Source organism: Spermophilus citellus, assembly GCF_964194105.1.
Source record: "Spermophilus citellus genome assembly, chromosome: 9".
NCBI lineage: Eukaryota > Metazoa > Chordata > Mammalia > Rodentia > Sciuridae > Spermophilus > Spermophilus citellus.
The window spans coordinates 57,525,864-57,545,622 of record NC_138191.1 but is presented as its reverse complement, the minus strand read 5'-3'; the positions used below and the strand labels follow the sequence as shown (position 1 = coordinate 57,545,622).

At 41.6% G+C, this 19,759-nt stretch overlaps 1 protein-coding gene across 1 annotated transcript in view; it reads right to left on the bottom strand.

Annotated features, from left to right (window-relative positions):
- Positions 1 to 19,759, bottom strand: part of LOC308655317 (retinal-specific phospholipid-transporting ATPase ABCA4) — a 159,672-nt gene that overhangs the window by 45,153 nt on the left and 94,760 nt on the right. The window contains exons 27-35 of the mRNA XM_081305329.1: positions 19,159 to 19,400; positions 18,449 to 18,573; positions 17,910 to 18,008; positions 16,822 to 17,008; positions 14,203 to 14,297; positions 12,731 to 12,763; positions 11,142 to 11,247; positions 10,970 to 11,044; positions 10,540 to 10,709 (exon numbers count right to left, since the gene is read on the bottom strand). Of these exons, the coding sequence (XP_081161455.1) occupies positions 10,540 to 10,709; positions 10,970 to 11,044; positions 11,142 to 11,247; positions 12,731 to 12,763; positions 14,203 to 14,297; positions 16,822 to 17,008; positions 17,910 to 18,008; positions 18,449 to 18,573; positions 19,159 to 19,400 (1,132 nt within the window). The remainder of the gene's footprint in view (positions 1 to 10,539; positions 10,710 to 10,969; positions 11,045 to 11,141; positions 11,248 to 12,730; positions 12,764 to 14,202; positions 14,298 to 16,821; positions 17,009 to 17,909; positions 18,009 to 18,448; positions 18,574 to 19,158; positions 19,401 to 19,759) is intronic.

The following is a 19,759-nucleotide window of genomic DNA, read 5'->3' as shown; positions in this document are numbered from 1 at the left end:
TTCATAATTTACAAAAGACAGTGCTAATGCGAAAGTACCCATGTTTCATTGGACACATCCGTGCCCATACTAACCTTCCTGGACCTCTAGTTGCAGGTAATGACAAAATTGATAAATTAGTAGCTTTTTGTCAACAGATGTCTTCGTATGACTGTGCACTAGCTTCCCATTCCTTGCATCATCAAAATGCTTCTAGCTTACGTAAAAAATTTAGTATTACCAGAGAACAAGCTCGTCAGATTGTAAGCCAATGCCCTAAGTGTGTTATTCACACTCCATCTCTGCCATCAGGGGTAAATCCCCGTGGATTAAAACCAAATCAGATATGGCAAATGGATGTAACTCATATTCCTCAATTTGGTAAGCAATGTTATGTGCATGTCATAGTGGACACTTATTCTAGATTTATTTTTGCCACAGCACGTACTAAGGAAAATACTCAACATGTAATTTCTCATTGCTTAGCAGCTTTTTCCGTTTTAGGGTGCCCTATGCAGATTAAAACAGATAATGCTCCAGCTTATGTAAGCTCTTCTTTTCAACAATTTTGCCAAGAGTTTAAAATTAATCATAAAACAGGAATTCCTTATAACCCCCAAGGTCAAGCCATTGTAGAACGAGCTCATTTATCTATTAAACTTCAATTACAAAAATTAAAAAGGGAGAATAAGATAGTAACTCCCCAAAATAGCCTTAATCATGCCTTGTTTGTTTTAAAATTTTTAAACTGTGACACAGAAGGTCACACTGCTGCTGAGAGGCAAATGTCTCCCTCAGTGACAGGCCCCTTAGGCAGAGTTCTGTGGAAAGATTTACAGACTGGTCAGTGGAAGGGTCCGGACCCGGTAATAACATGGGGCCGAGGTCATGCCTATATCTTCCCAGAAGGTGCTTTCCGTCCCATTTGGGTGCCTGAACGTGCTATCAGACATGGAGGAGATAGAACCCAGACTCAAGCGACTGAGGATCGACCCGGAGGAGCCACTACCCAGAAGGAGGAGATATCGAAAAAAGATGAAGAAAGACCAGATTGAACCAGCCCAGAAGCTGATTTCGTGGAAAGATGTGAAGAAATTGACAACCCAGGTTTCCCAAATACTTCGACGCCTAGGAAAGAACAGGACTCCAGTCTTGATGGTAGTGACAGTAATTGCCCTACTGGGCTGTCAGGTAAAAGGGAATCAAGTAGACACTTATTGGACATATTTCCCAGATCCACCCCTGGTACACCCAGCTGTGTGGACTGGAGAATCTATTCCAGTATTTACTAATGACTCATTCATGATGGGAGGATTTACAGATACTCATATTACTCCCAATCATGTGACTAGATTTAATTATTCTGGCTACAGTGCCCAATTACCTTTGTGTTGGTCACATGATAAACATGCTGGCTGTCTGAAAGTATCATTTGAAGAAAAGACAGCGATTGGTAAACCTAGACTGACAAATAATTCTATTTATGGGGACTTAAAACCTAATACTAGATCAGTAATTAAGATGGGACTTTCGCATAACAAGCCAGTCATTTCTGCAAAACCTCCACAGATACCCCACTGTCCAAATAGTTCTACAATCGAGATTGGCACCTTTCCTAAATGGATGGATTGTGTAAATACCTTTCCTGTACAACATAAGGTGTCTAAAGCTAGTGGGTATATTTTAGACTGGTCTCCAAAAATTGATAATAGACAATTAGGAAGAAATTCTGCTATGACACCTGCAGGATTTGTTAGTAATATTTTAACTTATAGTGAAGGAGGTGTTCAAAAAGATATTTGGCGTTTAATTGCTGCCTCAGAATATTTACATTTTACAGATAAACCTTTACCAACATTTGTTGGCAAGAACTGTAAAGAGGGATCTTGCTATGGCTTAAGAGCCTATGTCCAATCTCCTTATGTTTTAATTATTGGAAATGTAAAAGTTAAATGGATGGAAGATAGATATATTATTACTTGTAATAAGTGAAACCTAACTAATTGTATTTCTAGGTATAACAGAGGAAAAGGAGTGCTGATACTTCATCAGCCCTCTTTTGTTTTATTACCTGCTAATATTTCAGAGCCATGGTATGCTGATGCTGGTTTACAAGTCTTGCAGCAAATTCATGCCCAGCTAACAAGACCTAAGCGTGCTATTGGAGTCATAATTGTTGGTGTTTTAGCACTGGTCTCATTTATTGCCTCAACTGTCTCTGCATCTCTGACATTGTCTCAGAATATTCAGCATGCAAAATTTCTTAATAATTTAGCTCAAAATACTTCCAAGGCTCTGCGTAATCAAGTAAATATTGATGAAAGGATTGAGACTAAATTAAACGCCATAGAGGCGACTGTTATAAACATTGATAATGAACTTTCAGCCTTAAAATTTAAGGAAAGGCTTAAATGCCATGCTAATTATAAGTATGTATGTGTTACAGCTGCCATGTACAATGCTTCTCTCTGGGATTGGGAGAAGATTAAAAACCATTTATTAGGTATTTGGCAAAATAGTAATAATAGCTTGGATATTCTGGAACTTCATCACCATATCCAAGACATTCAAAATAATAAAGCTGATTTTTCAGATCCTTCTTCTTTGGCTAACCAAATATTGAAGGAGTTAAATGGATTCAACCCTGGAAATATTCTTAAACACTCCGCTTGGTACATTATTGGATTATTCTCTTTGCTGTTAATTCTCTTTTGTATTGTAACTATAGAATGGCGAGTCTTCCAATCAAGAATCCAGGGACTCCAGAGAGTGAACCGCCGCCTCATTGTTAAGAAAAGAAAGGGGGAATATGTGGAGAGCCATTCTGACACGTGATTGGGTGACTCCCGTTAAGGGCCTGAGGCGCTCTGGCTGTGTCGGAGCTTTCCCGACCCTTTCCTGATTAGAGAGCCCATCCGTGTGGGGGTGTGCGTGACCGCTGACCCCGGAGACCCAATCACTGACCCTGACCTTGGAGTGCAGCCCCCCCTCAACCTTCATTGGATGGAATTCTCCCCTAAATCTCTTGTTCCCCAAATAAAAGGCTACTTCCAGGCGTGTTCGCTCTCTCTCTCTCCTGCTAGCCCAGAGTAATCCTCGCTGCCCTGCTGGGCGGCTAGAGGCGGGAACCAGGGAGGCGAGCCGTCTCGGACCTAGCAATATAAATAAGGTAACTGGTTTGTGTGTTTTATTTCGATCTCTTCTAACTAACTTTATGCCTAGAACCTCATTAATGAAACCACTGCGCAGGCCGCGTGGTAGAAATTAGGTTAACAACTGATTTTTCATCACAGACTTTGAAAGCGAGAAGATCCTGGAACAATGTATTTCAAACGCTGAAAAATAATGGATTCCAACCAAGAATACTGTATCCAGCAAAATTACGCTTCAGATTTGAGAATAAAATTAAAATATTTCACGATAAACAAAAGCTAAAAGAATTCACAGCCAGAAAACCAGCACTGCAAAGCATTTTGAGAAAAATACTACAAGAAGAGGAATTGAAAAATAGTGCCCAAAACTAACAGTGGGAGGTATCTTAGTAAAGGGGGAGAAAAATAAACAAAGAGCAAAAATTAGCCAAACTAAAATCAATCAATAAATAAACATGACTGGAAGTACAAACCATATTTCAATTGTAACCTTAAATGTTAATGGCTTAAATTCACCAATCAAGAGACACAGGCTAGGAACCTGGATTAAAAAAACAAATCCAACAATATGCTGCCTTCAGGAGACTCATATGATAGGAAAAGATATACACAGGCTGAAGGTGAAAGGTTGGGAAAAATCATACCACTCACATGTCCCTTGGAAGGAAGCAGGAGTGGCCATACACATATCAAATAAAATCAACTTTAAACGTAAGTTAATCAAAAGGAATAAAGAAGGACACTATATACTGTTAAAAGGAACCATCCACCATCAAGACATAACAATTATCAATTTGTATGCACCAAACAATGGTGCTGCAACGTTCATAAAACAAACTCTCCTCAAGTTCAAGAGTCAAATAGACCACAACACAATAATTATGGGGGACTTCAACACACTGCTCTCGCCATTGGACAGATCCTCTAGACAAAAGCTGAACAAAGAAACTATAAAACTCAATAACACAATCAATAACCTAGACTTAACCGACATATATACAATATATCAACCATCATCAAGTGGATACACGTTCTTCTCAGCAGTACATGGATCCTACTCAAAGATAGACCATATATTATGCCATAGGGCGACTCTCAGTAAATATAAAGGTGTGGAGATAATACTATGCACCATATCTGACCATAATGGAATGAAACTGGAAATCAATGATAAAAGAAGGAAGGAAAAATCCTGCATCACCTGGAAAATGAACAATATGTTACTGAATGATCAATGGGTTACAGAAGACATAAAGGAGGAAATAAAAAAATTCTTAAGAGATAAACGACAATACAGACACAACATACCGGAATCTATGGGACACAATGAAAGCAGTTTTAAGAGGGAAATTCATTTCTTGGAGTTCTTTCCTCGAAAAAAGAAAAAACCAACAAATAAATGAACTCACACTACACCTCAAAAACCTAGAAAAGGAAGAGCAAAACAACAGCAAATGTAGTAGAAGTCAAGAAATAATTAAAATCAGAGCAGAAATCAACAAAATTGAAACAAAAAAAAACATTGAAAAAATTGATAAAACTAAAAGTTGGTTCTTTGAAAAAATAAATAAGATTGACAGACCCTTAGCCATGCTAATGAAGAGAAGAAGAGAGAGAACTCAAATTACTAACATACAGGATGAAAAAGGCACTATCACAACAGACAATACAGAAATACAGAAGATAATTAGAAAGTATTTTGAAACCCTATATTCCAATAAAATAGAAGACAGTGAAGATATCGATAAATTTCTTAAGTCATATGATCTGCCCAGATGAGTCAGGAAGACACACACAATTTAAACAGACCAATAACAAAGGAAGAAATAGAAGAGGCCATCAAAAGACTACCAACCAAGAAAACCCCTGGACCGGATGGGTATACAGCGGAGTTTTACAAAACCTTCAAAGAAGAATTAATACCAATACTTTTCAAGCTATTTCAAGAAATAGAAAAAGAAGGAGCTCTTCCAAATTCATTCTATGAGGCCAACATCACCCTGATCCTGAAACCAGACAAAGACACTTCAAAGAAAGAAAACTACAGACCAATATCTCTAATGAACTTAGATGCAAAAATTCTCAATAAAATCCTGGCGAATCGAATACAAAAGCATATCAAAAAAATTGTGCACCATGATCAAGTAGGATTCATCCCTGGGATGCAAGGCTGGTTCAATATATGGAAATCAATAAATGTTATTCACCACATCAATAGACTTAAAGATAAGAACCATAGATCATCTCGATAGATGCAGAAAAAGCATTCAACAAAGTACAACATCCCTTTATGTACAAAACACTAGAAAAACTACGGATAACAGGAACTTACCTCAACATTGTAAAAGCTATATATGCTAAACCTCAGGCTAGCATCATTCTAAATGGAGAAAAACTGAAGGCATTCCCTCTAAAATCTGGAACTAGACAGGGATGCCCTCTCTCACCACTTTTGTTCAACATACTTCTCGAAACACTGGCCAGAGCAATTAGACAGACAAAAGAAATTAAAGGCATAAAAATAGGAAAAGAAGAACTTAAATTATCACTATTTGAGGATGACATGATTCTATACCTAGCAGACCCAAAAGGGTCTACAAAGAAACTGCTAGAGGTAATAAATGAATTCAGCAAAGTGTCAGGATATAAAATCAACACGCATAAATCAAAGGCATTCCTGTATATCAGTAACAAATCTTCTGAAATGGAAATGGGACAACCACCCCATTCACAATATCCTCAAAAAAAATAAAATACTTGGGAATCAACCTAACAAAAGAGGTGAAAGATTTATACAATGAAAACTACAGAACCCTAAAGAGAGAAGTAGAAGAAGATCTTAGAAGATGGAAAAATGTACCCTGTTCATGGATAGGCAGAACCAACATCATCAAAATGGCAATATTACCCAAAGTTCTCTACAGGTTTAATGCAATGCCAATCAAAATCCCAAAGGCATTTCTTGTAGAAATTGATAAAGCAATCATGAAATTCATATGGAAAAACAAAAGACCCAGAATAGCAAAAGCAATCCTAAGCAGGAAGTGTTAATCTGGAGGTATATTGATACCAGATTTCAAACTGTACTACAGAGCAATAGTAACAAAAACAGCATGGTACTGGTACCAAAACAGTCAGGTGGACCAATGGTACAGAATAGAGGACACAGAGACCAATCCACAAAATTACAACTTTCTTATATTTGATAAAGGGGCTAAAAGCATGAAGTGGAGGAAGGATAGCATCTTCAACAAATGGTGCTGGGAAAACTGGAAATCCATATGCAACAAAATGAAGCTGAACCCCTTTCTCTCACCATGCACAAAAGTTAACTCGAAATGGATCAAAGAGCTTGATATCAAATCAGAGACTCTGCGCCTGATAGAAGAAAAAGTTGGCTCCAATCTACATATTGTGGGGTCGGGCTCCAAATTCCTTAATAGGACGCCCATAGCACAAGAGTTAATAACAAGAGTAAACAAATGGGACTTACTTAAACTAAAAAGTTTTTTCTCAGCAAGAGAAACAATAAGAGAAGTAAATAGGGAGCCTACATCCTGGGAACAAATCTTTACTCCTCACACTTCAGATAGAGCCCTAATTTCCAGAATATACAAAGAACTCAAAAAATTAAACAATAAGATAACAAATAACTCAATCAACAAATGGGCCAAGGACCTGAACAGACACTTCTCAGAGGAGGATATACAATCAATCAACAAGTACATGAAAAAATGCTCACTATCTCTAGCAGTCAGAGAAATGCAAATCAAAACCACCCTAAGATACCATCTCACTCCAGTAAGATTGGCAGCCAATATGAAGTCAAACAACAATAAGTGCTGGCGAGGATGTGGGGAAAAGGCTACACTTGTACATTGCTGGTGGGACTGCAAATTGGTGTGGCCAATATGGAAAGCAGTATGGAGATTCCTGGGAAAGCTGGGAATGGAACCACCATTTGACCCTGCTATCGCCCTTCTCGGACTATTCCCTGAGGACCTTAAAAGAGCGTACTATAGGGATACTGCCACATCAATGATCATAGCAGCACAATTCACAATAGCTAGACTGTGGAACCAACCTAGATGCCCTTCAAGAGATGAATGGATAAAAAAAATGTGGCATTTATACACAATGGAGTATTACGCAGCACTAAAAAATGACAAAATCATGGAATTTGCAGGGAAATGGATGGCATTAGAGCAGATTATGCTAAGTGAAGCTAGCCAATCCTTAGAAAATAAATGTCAAATGTCTTCTTTATTTTAAGGAGAGCAACTAAGAACTGAGCAGGGAGGAAGAGTATGAGGAAAAGATTAACATAAAACAGAGGCGAGTGGTGGGAGGGAAAGGGAGAGAGAAGGGAAATTGCATGGAAACTGAAGGAAACCCTCAATGTTATATGAAATCACACATAAGATGTTGTGAGGGGAAAGGGGGGGGATAAACAAGGGAGAGAACTGAACAACAACAGATTAGGTAGAGAGGGAAGATGGGAGGGGAGGGGAGGGGAGGGGGGATAGTAGGGGATAGGAAAGGCAGCAGAATACAACAGTCACTAATATGGCATTATGTAAAAATGTGAATGTGTAACTGATGTGATTCTGCAATTTGTTTTTGGGGTAAAAATGGGAGTTCATAATTCACTTGAATCAAATGTATGAAAGATGATATGTCATGAGCTTTGTAATGTTTTGAACAACCAATTAAAAAAAAGAAGAAAAAGTTGGCTCCAATCTACATATTGTGGGGTCGGGCTCCAAATTCCTTAATAGGACACCCATAGCACAAGAGTTAATAACAAGAATCAATAAATGGGATTTACTCAAACTAAAAAGTTTTTTTCTCAGCAAGAGAAACAATAAGAGAGGTAAATAGGGAGTCTACATACTGGGAATAAGTTTTTACTCTTCACACTTCAGATAGTGCCCTAATATCCAGAGTATACAAAGAACTCAAAAAATTAAACAATAAGAATACAAATAACTCAATCAACAAATGGGCCAAGGACCTGAACAGACACTTCTCAGAGGAGGACATAAAATCAGTCAACAAGTACATGAAAAAATGCTCATCATCTCTAGCAGTCAGAGAAATGCAAATCAAAACCACCCTAAGATACCATCTCACTCCAGTAAGATTGGCAGCCATTAGGAAGTCAAACAACAACAAGTGCTGGAGAGGATGTGGGGAAAAGGCTACACTTGTACATTGCTGGTGGGGCTGCAAATTGGTGTGGCTAATTTGGAAAGCAGTATGGAGATTCCTTGGAAAGCTGGGAATGGAACCACCATTTGACCCTGCTATCGCCCTTCTCGGACTATTCCCTAAAGACCTTAAAAGAGCTTACTATAGGGATACTGCTACATTGATGTTCATAGCAGCACAATACACAATAGCTAGACTGTGGAACCAACCTAGATGCCCTTCAATAGATAAATGGATAAAAAATGTGACATTTATACACAATGGAGTATTACTCTGCACTAAAAAATGTCAAAATCATGGAATTTGCAGGGAAATGGATGGCATTAGAGCAGATTATGATAAGTGAAGCTAGCCAATCCCTAAAAAACAAATGCTAAATGTCTTCTTTGATATAAGGAGAACAACGAAGAACTGAGCAGGGAGGAAGAGCATGAGAAGAAGATTAACATTAAACAGGGACAAGAGATGGGAGGGAAAGGGAGAGAGAAGGAAAATTGCATGGAAATGGAAGGAGACCCTCACTGTTATACAAAATTACATATAAGAGGAAGTGAGGGGAAAGGGAAAAAAACAAGGGGGAGAAATGAATTATAGTAGATCGGGTAGAGAGAGAAGATGGGAGGGGAGGGGGATAGTAGAGGATAGGAAGGGCAGCAGAATACAACAGATACTAGTATGGCAGTATGTAAAAAAGTACATGTGGAACCAATGTGAATCTGCAATATGTATACAGGGTAAAAATGGGAGTTCATAATCTGCTTGAGTCAAATATATGAAAGATGATGTGTCAAGAACTATGTAATGTTTTGAACAACCAATAATAAAAATTTAAAAAATTTTTTTAGTTGTTGATAGACCTTTATTTATTTATACATGGTGCTGAGAATTGAACCCAGTGCCTCACACATGCCAGGTAAATGTGCTACTGCTGAGCCATAGCCACAGCCCTTTATTATGTTTTAATGCTATTTATGGTTATAGAAATCAAAATTTGTATTAATCTTATATACTACAAAACTCTTGTTAGCACAAATAATTTATGTGTATAATCTCTTGAGTTTTTATATGGACAGTTATATGGCATTTTAACAAAAGAAATTATTGTGTTCAATCACATTTTGGGGAAATGTTCATAATGTAAACAAGGCAAAAGAGAGCAGGCAAGCTATACAGGAGCTAGGCTCTATTCACCCTTTCCTGGACCAAATTGAAGGCATCTGGCTAAGGGGGTGAAACCCAGCCTAAACTTTATGTACAAGCCATAGTCTCTGTGCAGAGCTGTGCCCACCTGCAGAGAGGAGCATCTGTACACAAAGGCACCATGTGCCAAAATCACCACCTGACTGATAACAGTCCTATACAGCACATAGAACCATGACCGGATGGGAGCTCAAAAATGCTTACAGGCAATACCTTAAATTAGGTAGGGTTATAGATGATAAGTTCTTAAAACTTTATTATCTAAATTTTATTTAATGAACATATATTGTTTTATAATCACAGAAAACTATTCTTTCATATTCTATATTTGAACAGCTTGGCAGGAGGTATAGAAACTTGGGCTGAGTGAGAATTTAACGTAGGACAGTTCAGAACCCAGGAAGTGTCCAGAGAAAGGCATCAAGGCCCAAGAATTAGCAGACACCCTGGGCATGTTCAGCAGTACTCAGGGTATACTGGGTAGTTAAATGAACTTCCCAGAAGAAGTGTGCACTAATAAAGACACTCCCAGAAATCCCTCCTGCACATAGTTCTCAGAAAGAGCAAATAGGGCACAGTGCACAAGGTGGATGTTTTTACCAAGTGAAGCTGTGCCTCAGAGCCTAAGCTTGAACAAGACAGATTTGTCGACAGCTCCAAAGCATGACCACCTGAGGGAATTAGCAGAGTCTTGGATGATCATGCCTGGGAGAGGAGAGGTTCACTGAGCCTTCTCAGCCTCTGGCAATCATTTTGCATGCTGGCAAGGAGAACATCTGGGTAGATGGCAGGAGCAACTTGTTATCAAAAGTCCAAAGGGAATGGAGTGAAATACAAGCTTACTTTCCAAATAAATATGGAGGAGAAAGCATGGCCAAACAGTTTGGTCCATGAAGCATTTACATTGCCATCCATCCCTGCCCTTCATAATTGTGAAAATCCAAAGAGTGGAGGAGGTGACCAAAAAGTTGTGAGGCTGGGGGCCATGGTGGCTTACACTGTGATCTCAGAGAGCTGCTCCTTTGTGAGGTTCAGTGGCTGGCTGATGACGGTGATTCCATGCTCCTCGGGGTTCTTGTCCTTGTGCAGACTGGCCCGCAAGATGGCATTGTGGGCCACATTCAAAAAGCTGACCAGGGCGTGCCAGCCTTTGTTGTTAAACCACACCTAGAGGGCAGAGGTGGCCTTTGTTAGGCTTGCCACAACCTGACACCTGAGATTGGCACTAACAAGGGTTGCTTAAAGACAGAATTAGCAACAGGAAAAAGAAGGTGAGGATGAAGCAGGATTTGGCGGCTGGGAGACATTCCACAAGATTTCAGCAAGAGGAGGGATGGAATTTAATTATGCTGGAAAAACAACAATAAAATAACAGATTCACATCACATGATTTTCTACCTCTATGGCATATTACGCAGGTCCAGTACCTTAATGTTGTCTTCAGTTTCAAGATATTTAAGGAAATCAGACATTTCTTTAGAGGCCTCTCTGGTGACAGGGCCCTAGATAACCATAAAAAACAAGCAAGAGGGTTTTGTTTTGTTTTTTTTGTGACACTCATGATAATTTCTATTTCAAATCTCCAATCTGTTTACATACCCCGCTCACGTTCATCATTTGGCCAAGTTCACTTAAAAATCCAACAAGATCTTCCCCAGTGATGAGGAGCACTGGGAGTTTTCCTCCAATGGAAATTCCTCCGTATCTACAAGGCAACAAGGAATCCTCAGATCCATGCAAGGAACCTCATGCCTCCTTGTGACTCTCCCAGCTTCTGTAGGGAATGTGTACTTCAGGGGGTATTTTCTGGACAAGCAAGCAACACTGCTTCCCTTTGGAAACTGATGTTTTTGTTTGTTTGTTTGTTTGTTTGTTTTGAGACAGGGTATCACTATGTTGTCGAGGCAGGCCTCTAACTCCCAGGCTCAAGACATCCTCCTGCCTCAGCATCCTGAGTGCTCCACTGTGGGCGTGTGTCACCACACCCAGTTATAAACCAACTGTTAGCTCTTCCCCATTGCTGCTCCAAGGTGAAGGCTGGATCTCACCCTTGATATAGGGCCCTTCTGAGGTTGGCCTCTGCTATTCTCCAACTTCAGTGCTCCTCAGAGCTTCCCTTGAGGGATGTGTTCCAGCCATGCTGAATCTCTTCTAGAGCTCCAAAAGGTCTGGGTCTCCCTGCCTTGCTTCCCAGGCTGTTTTCTTTTTTCTGAGCATCTGGCCAATTCCAACTTGCCTTTTAACTATCTCTCTTCCCTCTTTGATGTTTTCCTGACTCTCCTCCACCCCCATGTTTGTCCTTCATGTACTTGTGGTCCCACTGCATGCACTTTGTCTAAATGGGGCCAAGCACTGCTGTTTCTGTCTTGATGCTGTCAGCCCGCCACAGCTTCGGCAGCACCCACCAACCTGCCTCTTGCTAACTTCTTAACTGGGATTCTGGTCTTTGGCTCCATCCTCCATACTGCTCTAGTCTCAAGTGATCAATCTGAATGTGTCACTCTCTGGTTTAAAATTCTTCAATGGGTCAGGCACAGTTGCACATACCTGTAATCCCAGAGGCTTGGGAGGCAGAGGCGGGAGGATTATGAGTTCAAAGCCAGCCTCAGCAATTTAGTGAGGTGCTAAGCAACTCAGTGAGACCCTGTCTCTAATAAAATACGGAATACACCTAAGAATGTGGCTCAGTGGTCTAGTGCCCCTGAGTTCAATACCTAGTACCTTCTACTCCAAAAAAAAAAAAAAGTCTTCAATTCAGGATAAAAGCCAAATTTGACAGAACAAAATAAATTCACTGGTAAAGCAAAGCAGAGGAGGAAATCCTTATTTCTCATGATCTAAAATTGCCCCTTCACTCCCACTTTCTGCTTCAGTGGAGGTATTCCAGTTCCCTCTAGTGGCATTTCTAAAAGTTGAATTTCACTTTACAGTCTAGAAGCTACCCAGGAAAGGTAGTCAACATCACCCTTGCACTCATTCCAGAGGCCTAGTCCCTGAGGGAGTGACAGCTCACTCCTAAGTACTCCCTGACAATTCTCCAAGTCTCTAGAACGACATGAGCCTCTAGGATGGTCCAGGAATGGGGTGAATTCTAGGGCTGGACTAGACCCTCTAAGACCTAAAATGAATAGACCAAGGAAAGTTCAGGATTATAATCTGAGATTGTATTTCTTATAACAGTTTCTTACCTCTGTTCGTTGACCCAGAATTTGCTCTTTAAGCTGAAAGCCAAAATAAAAATCAAGCAATAACTATCATAAGTATGACAGTATTAATTTTCCTTCCCAAATAATCATTGGGATGTTTCAGTATTTAGGACCATTTTAGCAATTTCTGACATCCAGTGTGGAAGCCACCCAGCCTGGAGGCCAAGTCTGGAAACACACAGAGAAAGGACTAATGTTTTTCGCCACTGGATCCCCCAGTCCCCCAGCATGCTGGACTTTCCAAATGGACACATAATCAGCTCACATGTCAGGCTGGTGTACCCAGTGTAGACCCAGAAAACATGGCAATGACCTTACCAGTGTGGAGTGAGGGCTTACTGTTTTACTTACTTACTGTTTTACCTGTATAAATGAGATCCCCTGCACACTTGGGGGAAATTCTGACTTTCCTCACTCAGAGGTAAGACCCTGACTTCTGACAATCAGAGGAAAAATGACAAGATGGGAAACAGGTAGACACCAACCCTAGACCTCAGAGTTCAGGCTCTTTTTCATTGTCATCAAGCAGTGAATAAAAAAAAATCTAAAATCCCATATTGCAAATGTGCTGTGGAGAGTGGCTGCTGCTTACTGCATTACTGAATCAACTCTGTGCACACTGCTGTTATTCTGGTGTTGGATGGCATTCATTTTGCTAACTGCTGGCTTGGCCCTGCCCTCCCAGCAGCTTCTTTCACCATCTGTGGTGTGTTCTAGTCATTTGAGTGTATTTGTCCCTAGTTCAGGGTCTGGTTGGGAAACCAACTGAAAATACTACTAAAATTAGATGCTATGTTTTATTTTACAGTCCAGACATGTGGGGACTGGCTCACAGTTCCTTAGGATCTCTTATCAAGCTGTTGGCTCTGATAGGGGATGCTGAAGGCCTTCCCAGAGGTGGGGCATGGTAAGAACAGCTGCAGAGGTGAGATAACTAGATACTACTGAAGGGTTCATGGGCGTTTTCAAGGGCAGTGATAACAGATGATAACCTAGAGTTGGAGTATGGCCACTGTAGCTAACCTGGTCACCCCTCGCCAGGGGCACTGTCACTTTGGACCTAAGGTTGTCCTTTCTCCTTTTGCCTCTTACTTTTCCTTCCCGCTTCTCTTTTCTTCTTCTACCTTTTGACTTAACACTCCCCTCTCCAAAATTTTCTCTGTTAACCAGTTAAAATACAAGGCTGCATAACTTAATAAATTCTGTGTTTCTGGTAATATTTTCAATAGTGCCTGGGTTAAACTTTGTTTGCTCTAAACATAAAAATGCAAAATGAAATGAATCTCACATGGTATTTTGCTTGTATGTATTTCATTTGTTTTTTTCATGGATGAGGCCCTCACATTAGAAAACAGAAAACATTTCACTGCCATGGTTATAGGTAAAGTGTTCTGTCCCTAGTCAATATTGTCTATAGGGGCCCGAAATGATAAGAATCAAAGGTCTCTTCTTACCTGTTTCTTATAAGAGCTGGATACGTTTTTACCAAGTAGTCGGAAATGTTCCTGTTCGTAAGGTTTTGTAGGATTTCAGTGCTGCGCTGTATTCTCTGAGGCAATGAGACTAACATTAATCACTTTGGAATTTGAGATCTTAAAAGTTTGTGAAACTGCTGTTCTTCTCCAAAAATTATTTATGGACTCAGATGCTAAGGAAAATATTAGATAAAACACTGAAGCTACCCTAGTTTCCATATCAATCATGGGGTAGTCACCTTTGATCCCTCTTCTTTTCCTCCAAACCATTTACAGGATAGGATGGCTTAACCCATCTGCATCTCTCCAGCTCCAATCTTGGCACCCTAGTCCAAGCTACCATCTAGACCTCACCTAGGCCTACACGGAAACTTCCATTCTGTCTCCATCCTTGGTCTTCCATGTTCCATTCTCCACTCAGCTTCCAGATCAAAATACAAGTCACACACTTTAGCCATCTTGCTTATCACTCGTCAAGGCCCTATGGCCTCCTGTAATCTGGCCCTGCCCCCTCTCTGAACTCACCTGCCACCCTCCCTTTCCCACCCATTCTCAGGGGGCACCTCTCCCTCCTGTTATGGCTTTGCACTTGGTGGTTCACTCTGCCTGGAAATTCTCCCTGCAGAACTGCACACGGCTCACTCTCAGTCCACATTTGAGTTCTCACCACCGCATAGGCTTGTGTTCGCTTCATAGTGCTCATCTCTGCCTGAGACTTCCTTTCTGATGGACTATTTACTTTTTCTGTTTTCCTTGGTATGATATCACTTCAGGGAGAACAGGGGCTTCCTCTGATTTGTTGGCTATTATGTTCCCAGTTTTCAGAGTAGTCTCTGACACACAGCTGTCACACAATAAATTTGTGACATGAATGAAAGAATTGGAATAGTGCCTTACAATTTACAAATGACTTTGAAAATACACCTAGGACTAGAAGGTGGTTAGTTAATCTGAAGTTTTTGGAGAATTCAAAAATGCACAAGCTTGGCCTCCAGGTGGCAATAATACTTCATATTCAGGAATGCATAGTATAGAGTTTATTGTGCTAACCAACTTGGTAGGCTGGTCACGAGCCTTGGGCAACAGCATTCATTCTATCCAGGGTGTGACCTAGGGGGAGCAAGTGGGGCGTTGGAGGGCATTAAACCACCATCATTATGCACCATTCTTTCATTTTTTTTCTTCACCTTCATCTCCCCCTTGCCATTCCCATTTGACTTTCCCTCCTTGGTTCACTTTCTTCACTTTCCACTCTCTGATGGAGAACTAGCACCTGGATGCTTGCTGGGTGCCAGGCACCATGTTAAGTGCTCTACATACATGATCTCACTTACCCCTGACACTGTTATGAAAGAGGAATTCTTAATTTACAGACAGAGAAACCAAGGTTCAAAAGGTGGGCTAATATGCACTGGGTTGCAGAATGTGTAGGTGGTTGGCCTAGGATTGGAACCCACATCTGTCTTACTATAGTCCTGGCTCTTGCCACTCTACTGGCTGCTTCTCTGCTGGTGATGGCATCCAGGGGAAATGCTAAGCTTCCCTGGTGGAATCCAGGTTGGAACAATTGCTGATGCATGGGATGGTTTATGATAATTATTGTTTTCTAAAAAGTATGTCAAATAAAATACTCCTACTTTATCTCCATGTACACTAGAAGTTAGGGAAGAGCATTCCCACGTCAGGACCCTTCCTTCTCTGACATTCTTTCACTGCTGCTGCTGGGTCCTGAGGTAGGAGTGCTCCATCCTTTCTCATTGGGAATGAACAACCTAGAACAAAGCCTCTAGCCCCAGTCTCCCTGGCTGCTGGGTTCTTCCCAGTGACATGTAAATGAAGATGTTATGTGGCAGCTTCTGAAGTTTTCCTTGCACACATTTGCACATTTTGCCCTCTTTATCTTTATCCCTTCTTCTATTTTGCTATCTGGAAAGTAGATTGCCATTTTGTCCAGGATTATGGTGGCCTACTTGGCATAGATGAGCAGCAGAACATCATGGGCCACCCACATGAATGTGCACATGGGACAAGCAAGAATTGTGCCTTGTTTCACCCACTGTTAGTTTGGGGTTTTCGTCACTTGAGCTGAACCTAATTCTAAGTAATTCTTTATCCACATTATTTCATTCAATCTTCATAATAATAATGCAAAATAAGTACAGTTTTCTTGCATTTCTAGGTGATAAAATGAAGGTTCTGAGAGGCCATGTAATGAACCCAGGCCTCCCTCACCCTCATGCCTGTGCTCTTCCCACTGTACCACACTGCCTCTTTGAGGATTGTTCATTTTTGATAAATCATGAGAGGGGCTGTCCAAGGTTATTCTCTGCGAGGCAGCTAGGAGGCCATACTGGACTGAATAGGAAGTGTTTGGTAGGAAATGAAGCTTTGGGTTAGTGACTTCCTCTGGGTGGCATAGTGATAAGTTCCTCTGGGAAAGACCTCTGAAGGACACAGGGATGCTGGCTTAGCCCCCTGATCTAGCCTTGCTCACTTAACAGTTTGAAATGTTATTTGGATAGAAGCTCAGGAGGTAATAAGCAACCCCCATCCCTGGGACTGCAGGCAGATGGGGCCCTGGCTTCCCGTGCTGGGTACCTGTGGGGGTGGGAGCCCCCCGGCACCCTCGGGGCACTCAGGTAGCATGGTGAGCTTCTCTCTGGTGCTGCACTGGCAGGAGGGTGAGGGGTTGGCTGGTGTCCATTTTTGCTTCTGGAACAGGTGGGTGATGTTCGGGGACACTGAGGGAGTCTTCCAGGGGGTTGAATTGCCACACGGGTACTCCCTCATGGAAAGCAAGAAGATATTCCACAATCAGTTTCAAAGGTTGATTTAAAAATCCCTAGAAAGGAGAAATAGTGCCCAACCCTCTCCTTTTCAGCCTCTCCAACTCCTCTGAGCCATGCATTTTCTCTAGCTATTGAGAGATGGAACAAATTAAAGAGGAATTTTCCTTATTGAAGCTTTGAAAAAGACTAAATAAGAGAAGAAATTAAAATTACATTGAACCAGCTGGGCACGGTGGCACACGCCTGTAATCCCATTGGCTAGGGAGGCTGAGACAGGAGGATTGCGAGTTCAAAGCCAGCCTCAGCAACGGTGAGACACTAAGTAACTCAGTGAGACCTTGTCTCTAAGTAAAATACAAAGTGGAGCTGGGGATGTGGCTCAGTGGTTGAGTGTCCCTAAGTTCAATCCCCAGTCCCCTCCTCCCACCCCCCACACACAAAAAATTACATTTAAACCTTTAGGATTTCTGGTGAGTTTCAACTCACCCCTACAACTCCCTTCTCTATACTTAAAACAATAATTGAGAGATGGCCATAGAAGTCATTAATGCCAGTTAGGGTTCAGTTATACAACATCATATGCTCCATCTGCCTCCTGCCCCTGCTCAGAGGCCTTTCAAATAAATTAAGGGGACTCATATATCAACTCAATATGGAATTTTTATATTGAGAAATACAGAGCTTTCCAATGTTACAGGAGCTACCTGGGAGGTAGTGACTGCCCTTGCACACAAGTGCTAAAGGAGAGGCTGGGTAAGCACTGGTCAGAAACAGGGAAGTGGTCCACAAAATACGGAGCAGGACTGAGGGTGTCTCTCCCATCCCTGCCAACCCAGACCCTACTGCCAGGCTCCCAGGGGAGATATGGTGTCAGGACAAGGGGACAAAGGAACTCACAGAAGCCACTCTTCCTTCAGGCAGCGGTTGCCAAAACCTGGCTTGTTCAGGAGGACGTCTGCCAGTACCTCAAGGTGCTTGCTGCCAGGCTCATCCATGCTAGACAGAGTGAGAAAGGCTTACCTGGCGGTCACGTGACTGTGACGGAGTGGACAAAACCAGCCCACATCCAATTCAAAGCATTTAGGGAATGGCTACTACATGCCAGGCATGTTCATAAAGCTCTGAATGCTGCCTAGGGATAGTTGTAGGTCTCCTGGGAATGGGATGGGCTGCATGAATACACCTAGAAGACCATCTACACCTCAAAAAGATGGCTCCTCTGTTCACTTTCCCCACTTTGCATTCTCTTTTCTTACTCTCTGTTTCTAGGCAATGGCAGTACATTAACTTTTCTTTTGAGGGAAACCCACGGACCCCTGCTGTACTGGTGGAGATCTCGGGGAAGTGAGGAAGTCAGAGCCCTTCCAGGCAGCATGTAGCCTAGGAGCTCCACACTATGGAGGATAATGGTGACCTCTGGGAACAAGTTTGTGTACCTGAAGAAGGTGTACTGCTGCCCATATATCCAGGGGTGGAGGGTCAAGGCAGGGTATTCACCAAAAGGAGGCACAATGATGGAAAGCACCAGAGCCAAGAACACAAAAGTGGCTGGGAGCACCATCTGTGGGAGAATACACATGGACACACGGCTGTGGTAGAGAGATATAAACACAGCCTCATGGTCAGATCCTGATGGAAAATGGGCTTCTGGGGGAACAGGCAGGGTGTACAAAGACAGGATATGTAAAAGAAAACAGAATGTTCTTGTGGCTGTCAAAGAATCTGAATATAGGCAATGCTCAACCAGAGGCTAAAGGTCAACTCAAAGAGCAAATCACATGACTCCCCATTCTTTGAAGCAGAATTTCTTTTTCTGAATGAAAAACAGGAAAAAAAAAAAAAAAAGGAGAATGACCTGCACATACATAGTGTCACTGTAAAAAGGAGTGAAAACATGACTTTGCCTTTCTCTGTAATAAAGAAGAGCAATATTAGCATATTCACTGCTATTTCATTTTCTTTGATGAGGGAGGTTCAGTTCTCATAAAGAAGGCTTTTATGGCTCTGAATCAAAAGAAAGGTTTGGCAGGGAGAAAGTGAAGTAGGCAGGATGTAAAGAGGGTGCTGCGGGCTGTGTTTGTACCCATGGATCTGTTGGGTCCTGGGCAGAGTGAAAGAGCACAGCCGAAGAAGCCCTTGGGAATACCTGGGCCAGGAAGTCCTTCCGGCTGCGAGTGGCGTGGTGGAACCGCTTGATCAGCAGCGCCTGCACGTGCTGGAGGACTAGCCGCAGACCAGTGTTGAGCACCGTGCCCCTGTCTTGTGGCTCCAGGGGAGGCTGCACTGGGGAGCAGGTGCTGGAGCTCTGGGCAGCCTGCTGGGCCTTCTCACTAGGAACCAAACAGGGATGTCGCATGCTGGCATGTTCCCTTTTTGTCTGAGTGCCATCTGTTTGGGAGATCAAATGATTAATTTGGAAAGCCAGACAAGATCTGGACCTCATGTGCCATTTTTCTTGCAACATTGATTTCCCCTTCATTCTAGAGCAGCAACAAAATACCAGACCAGGCAGATTAAAAATATCTTTAAAAATCCATTTTACAGTGTAGATTCTGAACAGGTAAAATCAACTGAAGTTGCTTGAAAATTCTCTTTTATCATTAAAGAGAAGAAAATATCTCTGAATGTACTGACATAGAGATCTAAAACAACTTAGTACAAAAAAAATAAGGTGCAGAATGATCTGTGTAATAAGTTCATGTTTATGTTAGAAAGTTCATAACATCTTAAGTACATGCACACATAAC